A 10,125-nucleotide genomic window follows, 5' to 3' on the forward strand; every position below is an offset into this window, starting at 1 on the left:
TTTTCTAAATTTCTAATGAATGTTTTCAACTGTTAATCATTTTCAAACATTTACACCATGCAGGGTTAACCTTACAGTAGTGCTCAACACTGTCAGCCTTTCAAAATCCTTCATCACTTGAATTAAGATGATCAAATTTGAACACATCCACCACAAAATCAGACTTTAGTACCGCCTTTTATTTTGAGATTGATCTGAAGTTCAATGCAGATTTAAAATCATAAGAAATAGTTTACTGATACTGTTTTTTGAAATAACTACAGGAAACCCTGCATCTAACAATGCTTTGGATTTTTTTTTTTTAAATAGGCTACAGTAGGCCGAACCATGTTTTTTTTGTTTTTTTTTTGGCAAATGGATTACCATTTGTCTTTATTTTTACTACAAATTCCATGGTTAAACTATGGTTAGTGTAGCCAAAACCATGGTTAATAATTTGTGGTTACCATGGTTAGGTAAAATCACTGTTAATTTCCGTAAGGGTTGTGTTGTTGTCTGCCCTAGCACACGCACTAAACAAAGAGTGACAGAGACAGAGACAGTGACAGAGCAGAGCCAATTCATAAAAGAACAATATTTAAAGCACCTGGGGTCGGTGCCACCCCTGGCCACCACGTAGACACGCCCCTGCTGCCAAGCCACCGGGAATTGTCCCGGTTCTCCCGATGACCAGTCTGCGCCTGATTTCCACAGAGACACGCAGAACGTGCAGGATTCATATATTGTCTTTTTGCTGCTGAATATTTACAGACCCTAGTCCTTATCGCGTTTTGATTCAAGTGTACTGACCTACTTTTGATTTATTCGTCCAAATGTTGCATATTCCGTGACATTCCGCGTTATAGGAATTCCAACCAGTCCGTGTTTTCCGCATCGCGGAAATCATAGGGCCATATGTCTCATATTTTAGAGTAGTCAGAGCAATTTGGGAAAGAAATCAATTAAATCTGTATGTGGATGTGTGTAAATATTCAAATGTAACCCCCTTTAATCGTTAACATTTTCATAAGTAACTGTAATTTAATTACACATTTTTTCTTAGTAACTGTAACTGATTATAGTTACATTTATTTTGTAATTAAATTACGTAACGCCGTTACATGTAACTAGTTACTCCCCAACACTGGCTACGCGCTGCTGCGCAACAGCAATCTGTCGCTCCACATTAAACAGTGCCAAAACGGCATTTATTGTTTGAATACTGCAATACAATGGACAGACTGAGACTTTGTTTCATATTAAAAGTACCAAAGCACAATGCTTATTGCGATATATTGGATGGGAGGTGTGCTTCAATATTCCATCCAATAACTGAAAACAGGATAGAATAATCTATCAGTCATCAGCCCAGAGCTGCTTCAGTTTACAACAGTGAGTGCAAGCTAGATTAAAGTGATTATTACGTTTTTAATATGGATATTTTTCTTACAAAAACGCATCGATTCGCTACAGAAGGCCTTTGTTCACCACCCGGAGCCGTGTGAGACACTTTTTTTTATGGATGGGTGCTTTTTATTTAACTTCTTTTGGACGAACGCATGCAACACCCTCTGAGTGCCATGAAACAGCTTGAAAGATCAAAGACAATTTTTAATATACCTCCGACTGGATTTGTCTGAAAAAATAAAGTCATATACACCTAGAATGACTTGAGGGTGACTAATTTATGGGCTAATTTTCATTTTTGGGTGAACTAACCCTTTAAGAATCGATATCGTTCCGTAAAAATGAGAATCGATTAATATCGAGATATCGATATTTTTTTACCAAGCCCTAATAAGAAAGCAGAAAATGAGGGATGCATAAAAAATAATATGAATATTAAAAATATAAATCTAAAATCTTAATAGTTGTAAACCTGGATAGTCGCTAGTAAAAAGTTTCATTGCAGTTTCATGTGACTGCAACATGACATTTATAGCTTGGGTGAATGGCTTGCCATTCTTACCAAAACACTAGTGTAAAAGTTATTTTGTATCATTTTTGTGTCTGTAGTTTCTGTTTAACTGCCAAATAATAATTCTTAATTGAAGTAAACCAACAAACCGCTGTAATTATTCCACTAGTTACAGTGTCAAGAACAATTATCATTCCTGTATATTTAGTTCTCTTACAGTGCTTGAAATAGAGAGTCTTTATTCCAAGATCCCACTTCATATTGAATCTTTAAAGGGGTCATGAACTTCATTTTTTTATTATTATTTTATAATGTTCTATGAGGTTCACTTACAATGGTAGTGTGATTTTACATTAAAAAAACATAATTTAGAAGTAATAGGCTATTTTATATCCTGTTTTTGAGCCTCTCTGCAGAAGGGTCTGTTTTTATAGGCGGGCAGAATTCATACTTAGCCACACTATTACATCATAAAGTGACACATTCCAAAATGAGTCATTTTCTGAGCTTGGTTTCAATCAAAGCTGTTTTTAAACTAACGAGAAAGTTTTGAGTTTTGAAACTTAGAGGATGTTTTTATAGTACATTGACCTGTTATTTGTCAGAAGATAAAAGGAAATGTGATTTCTCAGTTCATGACCCATTTAAAGCTACTTTCCGTTATTACATAAGACCTCAGTAGATACAGGCAGGCAGATAAGGCTTCAGATCTTTTTCCATAGCAGTATAATAGAGGCCAACATCAATACTTCATCTTTCCCTTGCAGGAACACTTCCCCGGGATTAGAAATGGTCCTTCCCTCCCTTTGTATTATTCCAAAGAGCCACAATGTTCCTTTCTCCCTGTTAATGAACGCAATAGGGAGCATCTCTATCCACAGAGCAGTCAGAATCCAGACTCACAATGGAGAAGTTCCCTGGTGCACCTCGAAGACGCTTATCACTGCTCTGCAGACGTACTGCACTCTATTGTTGGCTGTTTGCTCTTGTAGGGATTCCGTAATATTCTGAGGGATTAGGAACCAATTACTGAATGACCAACTATCTCCTCCAAAGATGTTAACCTAGCATGGAGCAACTTCTCTTCTGCTGCATTTAATTCCCATCATCTTTAGAGCATGAGTTAAACTTTGAAAGTTATTACTCATTCTATGATGATAGTTAGCGTCTCTGACATTTCCAGCAGTCTAGAGCATGTTAATTATGGCAACATCATTAGCAATATTTACATTAATTTCAGTCTTCATGATTACATTAGCCTACTAGTCACATATATGTGTTGACTTACTAAGCTTAATTGATCCCTTAGGAAAATATAAAATCACAAATGAGATCTCATTAATATAATTTCTCTCCAACAGCATATAGATTAGAGTCTAAGCAAATATAGATGTTTGTTCTCCTGATTCTTAGATTTATGTCCTGAGCAGAAGTTTAGTTTCAGAAGAGATCTTGACATTGTCACACACTGTACTTTTTTAAGCTCTTAAATTGAGGCTGGAAGGAGGTGCTATGAAGCATGTGTAAAAGTTAAAGCAAAAAATAGTCTCAGTCATCACGTTTATTCAGCGATGACACATGCAAATGATCTAAAGTGACATTTATAACGTTAGAAAGTATTTCTGTTTCAAATAAGTTCTCTTCTTTCGAACTTTCTATTCATCAAATAATCCTGGAAAAAAGTATCACTGTTTAATATGAAAATATTAAGCAGCACAAATGTTTTTAACTTTGATAATAAGAATAAGTGTTTCTTGAGCAGCAAATCAGCATATTAGAATGATTTCTGAACGATCATGTGATACTAGAGACTGGAGAAATGATGCTGAAAATTCCATCATAGGAATAAATTACATTTTAAAATATATTAAAATAGAAAACAGTCGAAAATAAGAAAATATATAAGAAAACATTTAAAGATTCATACCAACCCCAAACATTTGAAAGGTAGGTTATAATCATTTAAAAAATATATATAGTACATATGCATTTTAAATAAAAACTAATTTCATTCTGCTTTTTTCAGTTAGAAGTGATGAAATCAGTTATTTCATTCGACTGGCATTCATAGTTGGGTAGTTCGGTAATTTAACTGAACAGTATGTTCAGTAATTTATGTTCAGTAATTTAACAGTAATTATTTTTTAATCTACTTAACAGTACTTGAATGGGGGATTTAAAAAAGGATACACTGTCAATTTATCACCAAGAAATTTTTTTTTAGAAAAAGTTGTGTCTGCTCAATTGTGCTCCTTCCTGCAAAAAAATGATCTCTATGAAGAATTTCAGTCAGGTTTCAGGCCCCACCATAGCACAGAAACTGCACTTGTTAAAATTACAAATGACTTGCTTCTTGCGTCAGACCAAGGCTGTATCTCATTGCTAGTTTTACTTGATCTTAGTGCTGCGTTCGACACTATAGATCATGACATACTCATAGATCGATTACAAAACTATACAGGTATTCAAGGGCAGGCTTTAAGATGGTTTAGATCCTACCTGTCCGATCGCTACCACCTTGTTCATTTAAATGGGGAGTCATCTCAATTATCACCAGTAAAATATGGAGTGCCACAAGGATCTGTCCTAGGTCCTCTGCTATTTTCGATATACATGTTGCCCCTTGGTAATATTATTAGAAAATATGGGATTAGTTTCCACTGTTATGCCAATGATACTCATCGATATTATTTTACACATATAATATGTTTCGTTTTTACAGTATAAACAGGTATTTCTACTTGCAAACATATAGCAGACTTTATATTTTATATTTCGCAAGGGGAATCATAATATTTGGGGATCCGTGGCCTCAGAAAGTTTGCAAACTCTTGTAACAAGATAACAAACAAAATTGATATTATTCAAATTTTGATAGTTTTACACTCAGACTGTATGTCAACAGTTTTCATCATTTGTGCCTTTTTCTATGGTTATTCTTATAAACATAACTGTGATTCCCACTAAGTTGTCCCAAGCTCATAATGTGACTGTATCCTATTTAAGAGTGTCTCTGTTCCATGACACACCACTGTCATTCTAAATCAATACACTTTCACTCATTATTCAGTATTTCTTATGATGAGTTGTGACAACCAAGTCTGTTAGTCCAAGTCTCTAAATGTGAAGATCACGACAAACTCTTTCTTTCGGTTTGGTTAAGGGTCATTAATTACCACATTTGCTTTCTCCTCAAACACAGAGGAACACAAATACCTTTGTTGCTGGCTGAGCTCATCTCTCCAGCTGTGAGAGAGATGGCGAGTGTGAGGGTCAACAGGCTTATGGCCTCACGGACTGCTGCACTGATGAATCGAGAGGAACAGGTGTCAGCCATCGCAGAACAGAAGGAGCTTTGGTGACGCAAAACAGAACTGGTTCTGGATGGTTTTCTGGTCTGGACCTGCTTTGGGCAGTTTGGACGATTGGCTGGACACTATAGTGATGAAAAACATCTTCATAAAGCACTACACAAATCCCAGTCTCCATTTGACAATAAACCTTTGAACGTCTATAAGACTGATCATGATCTAATTGCTGTTAGTATCGTTATACAAGAAGAAGGTTTCTATTTAGGAGCTACTATACTTAAAAAGGCCCATCAGGGACCATAAAACATCACAATAATCCACAAGTTAATCCACAAGATTCCAGTAGATCAATTAAAGTCTTGTGAAGCAACAAGTTATGAGTTTATAAGAAACAAATCCATCATTAAAGCATTTTAACTTTAAGCCGTCGCCTCTGGCCAAAATCCATAATAACGCTTCCTCAGTGAAAAAATCCATCCCCTGTTATCCTCTCACATCAAAATCCACTAACACATTTGTTTAGAACTGTTTTGGACTGTTGCTTGGAAACAGTGCTTAATCTGTGCATATTTCTCTCCTGATCTAGACGAGTCAACTTTTTCACTAGAGAAAGAATATTATGGATAGAGGACTCATATGTTAGCTGAATGCAATGGTTTGAAGTTAAAATTCTGTTGATGGATTTACCATGCATTGCCATTGTATGTAAAAGAGTACATTTTGATAACTATTTTTGTGTTCCACAGGCAAAAAGTCCTGGATTATTGAGCTTCGCATTGCACGAGGTTAAAGATGATGACAGAATTTCAGATTGTTGCCTGAATGTGCATCAGTGTGTTTTCCTTCTCAGTGACTTTTATACCCAGCAGCGTTGTGTTTTATGGTATTTGCACAGTGACACGTTGTTTCTGTGAGCCCAGATGTTCTAGCGCAGATTTTGTTTTACCTCATTGGTCTCCAGCACACAACCAGCTTCATCATGGAGATTTCTCTGTCTCACCACCAACAGAAGCCATCTGTCCAGTCCAAGGAAAAGGTACCAAATTTATCTTTCACTACTTACCTGTGTTATACATCTAGTGGGGTGGAAATATCTGGGTCATGATACAATAATATTGTGATTCTTCATGTTTAGTGTATAGTTATTCAAAACTGTGAATACCAACTTGCTTCTTTTTCATCTTAATTGGATTTTTGCTTTTCGCAACAATATTTATAGCTAGTTCTGAGTTTGGAGGTTGGCCAAATTGAAATAACTGAGTGTGTGTTGACCTAATGAAACGTATGGTTGACTTGGTAATAATATTTTTAATTTTATTTTATATTTTGGGCAATATTTTTGACATTATTTCTGTCTGTCAGAACCATAATGTAAAATGTCACACTTTTTTTATATTGAAAAATGTGTATATATATATATATCTATATAATAATGCATTTTTAATATAATATTTGTATATTTAATTATATTTTGTACATATGCATTTATATGATAAGTGTACATCACATCTCAATACCAAAAAGTGAATGAATGAATGAATGATGCATTTATATAGTGCTTTACTGTGTATTGTTGTACACCCAAAGCGCTTTACAATCATGTGGGGGGGTCTCTCCTCAACCACCACCAGTGTGCAGCATCCACTTGGATGATGCGACGGCAGCCACAGGACAGCAGCGCCAGTGCGCTCACCACACACCAGCTACAGGTGGAGAGGAGAGAAAGTCATAGAGCCAATCAAGTGGATGGGGATTATTAGGAGGCCATGATTGACAAGGGCCAGGGGGGCAATTTGGCCAGGACCCCGGGGTTACACCCCTACACCCCGTATTTAAAAAGTGTCCCAGTTTACCTGAATTCACCCCATATGATGATATTTTTTGTGTGAATTTTCATTCAGAGGACCTTGAGTTTCAATGAAATCACTGGAGGGTTCTCAAACCCTCGATGCAACTCTTTACGAAGGACGCCAGGGAGACACGACACCCTGTCAGACTGCCACCCACACACCCTCAACAAGGTAAAACCTTTGACTCATTTCAGAAAAGCCCTCATTTCCTCATCTCTCTACTGTTGCAAAGCAAATGGAGTTTCTGCCATGCTAGCCATTAGCTGAAATTCCAGTAATGACTTTTAAATCCTGGGTTGAATCATCTCAAAACGATAGATTTGATTGTGTTTGAAAGTAACCTGATTGACATTCACCAACAAAAGTGCAGTGGTATTTTGGTCATGATTGCTTGAGCGATAATGTTTTATCTAATCTAAATGTGCTCTTTCAGAATATGACAGGAATAGTGCAAAAATATATCAATAATAATACAACAAATGTTAAATGTCACAAATACCCAATCATTTCTTTTCAAGGAACGTTCTTATACAAAAATGACTTCATTCATTATGTAATGAAGGAAGAACTGCAGCCATGTTTTCACTGTAAAAACCATGTTCAAAAAAGAGCTCTGTCTGAAACATGCCCACACTTCCTCTTGCGGCATGTTACCATGGTAAGACTTCCTGTTCAAGCAGGAAGTTATATTTTGTTCAGAGCACATCTCATACGCACATCAGAAACAGCTCACTCATGCACTCATTAATAATCTAAAGTACGTGTGAATCAAAGGATATGTCTCTGAAAGGGAACAACATTGGGATATCCAACGGACTTAAGGTACGTTCAGAGGGCGTGACTGTAAAGGTGCGTGTTGGTTTGTGTGCGCAAACAGAGACCTGCCACAAAATATGAATATGAAAATAAAAATGCGCTCGAGTGTTTTTGAACCGTATCAAGTCAGGTTATAAGGCTAAATGTGGCCTTGAACAAATTAATGTAGAGTTGCAGCTACTTTCTTTCCTTCAGGATGAAAAATAATAGTTTTAAAAAGTGTTTTTTGCACTTCTGCTTGATTCTTTCCTGCAGATCATTGAAGATATAAGCTCTACTACATTGCCCTCTGTGAATGAGAAGATCAGAGAACAATAATATCAGTTAATATGCAGTTTGGGGGAGGAGGAGGGGTGGGGGGAGAGCAGCCATTTTATCTCCAACTCCTCACATTTTGTTGCTTTCGAGCAGAGAGCTCTTTCCCTCAGTCTGTCTCATTCGCCCATAGGCATTGAATCAAACTACATTCATTTCCAAAAAAATGGGCCTCAACTGAGTTTCAAATACCACAGATGACTGTATGCCGTGATCCAACATATATATTTTTGATTAGTCTACATTATTACAACTCTGATCAATATCATTTCATTTTCTCCCACAGACCCTGGCTGTTTCAGATGGAGGTGAGTAATGCATTAATAATGTTTTTTTAGAGGAGACGGAGGATGAACGATATATTCCCCTCCATTATGTGTCTTCAGAGGCATCAGGGGAAAACTGTTTTCATACTTTATCCACGTTAATTCAGTCATACATCTGAGTTTAGCACTTTACCATTGACCTGTTTACATCTGGTTTTTGGGGGGGGGGCAGGTGTAACCACATCAGTTTCCTCTCTCTGTTCAAGTGTCATAATGAGACCGGGAGAGAAAAAACAGGTAGGTAGGCAGACAGACAGACAGAGGTATAGAAAGTCATGTGACTGTCTGGAAGTGAGGACAATCATCGATAACACAAGTATAATCATCAAGCGCCTGATGCTAGTCATCAGTGTGACTCTAAATCATGCTTGGGAAATTCCTCTACTGCATTTCAGTGCCACAAAAACAAGTGACGAGTGAAGTGGCGGAATAAAGGAAGAGAGCTGTAGAAAGCGTCATTAACAGTTTTTTTCGGTAGCATTGCCATTTACCCCAACAAGACAGGAAAAAGAAGTGTCAGATTGACGAGCTGATTCTTCAGCATGTCTCACACATTCCTACAGCCTGAAGAAGACAAAACAGGACTAAATCAGCTCATACGCCCATTGACAAAAAGATTGAGATTCACTGACTGGCATGTTTGTACATTGGTTTTTATTTTCACTGTATTATGTGCAGTGCTTTTGATCTGACATGTTCAAATAGAAAACGTCAGTTATTACAGTCTAAAATAAGATGAACTGTGCAAAAATTAGCACATTTTTCAACACTGATAAAAGCTTCATACTCACAGCCTTTTTGTAATAACAAAACCCGGTTTTGCTTTATTTTGATGGTCCCTTTAATTCATTCTGTTGACTATAAGTAACGTTGCACCTACATGTCTACTAAGTATTAGTGAGTATTAGTAGACTTGTAGGGTTAGGGTTAGAATAAGTTGACATGTACTTGCAAAGTTACTTATAGTCAGTAGAATGTCTGTTGGGAGACCATGACAATAAAGAGTTAGCAGATATTAAGCAGTCTACTAATACTCTGAGGAGAGTTAGTACACATGTAGGTGCAACATTACTTATTGTCAACAGAATGTTCAAAAGGGGCCATCAAAATAAAGTGTTACCCAAAACCCACCTAAATGTGAACATATCAAAGCAAAAGCATATAAAAAAATAGTTTTTTTTTTTTTGTGGTGATTTCAAGTTTATAGCATATATGTAAAATGTAATATTTAAATATTTAATATTTAAAAAAAATTTCTTCTATGAAAAGTAACAAAGTTGGAAACTGGTCAAATTTTGTTGATTTTTGTCTATTAGAACACTCTTTAATATTAGCTGAATCAAGATTTTAAAGGGTTAGTTCACCCAAAAATTAAAATTCTGTCATTAATTACTCACCCTCGTCGTTTCAAACCCGTAAGACCTTTGTTCATCTTCGAAACGCAAATTGAGATATTTTTGATGGAATCTGAGAGCTGTCTGACCCTGCATAGGCAGCAATGCAACTGAAATGGTCCCAAGTCCCGAAACGTAGCAAGGAGATCTGTAAAATAATCCATGTGACATCAGTGGTTCAACCGCAATTATACGAAGCTACGAGAATACTTTTTG

General features: G+C 36.5%; 1 protein-coding gene across 2 annotated transcripts in view; it reads left to right on the forward strand.

Moving 5' to 3' along the window:
* Positions 1 to 7,776: 7,776 nt before the first annotated feature.
* The window catches only part of LOC107685491 (regulator of G-protein signaling 14-like), a 12,099-nt gene continuing 9,750 nt past the window's right edge, over positions 7,777 to 10,125 (forward strand). The window contains exons 1-2 of one of the 2 annotated variants that reach the window (XM_016482090.1): positions 7,777 to 7,880; positions 8,476 to 8,497. In XM_016482090.1, coding sequence (XP_016337576.1) covers positions 7,836 to 7,880; positions 8,476 to 8,497 — 67 coding nt within the window. In that variant the 5' untranslated portion in view covers positions 7,777 to 7,835. The remainder of the gene's footprint in view (positions 7,881 to 8,475; positions 8,498 to 10,125) is intronic. The other variant, XM_016482089.1, reaches the window with a different exon arrangement.

The sequence above is a fragment of the Sinocyclocheilus anshuiensis genome, unplaced genomic scaffold, assembly GCF_001515605.1.
Source record: "Sinocyclocheilus anshuiensis isolate Anshui unplaced genomic scaffold, SAMN03320099.WGS_v1.1 scaffold922, whole genome shotgun sequence".
NCBI lineage: Eukaryota > Metazoa > Chordata > Actinopteri > Cypriniformes > Cyprinidae > Sinocyclocheilus > Sinocyclocheilus anshuiensis.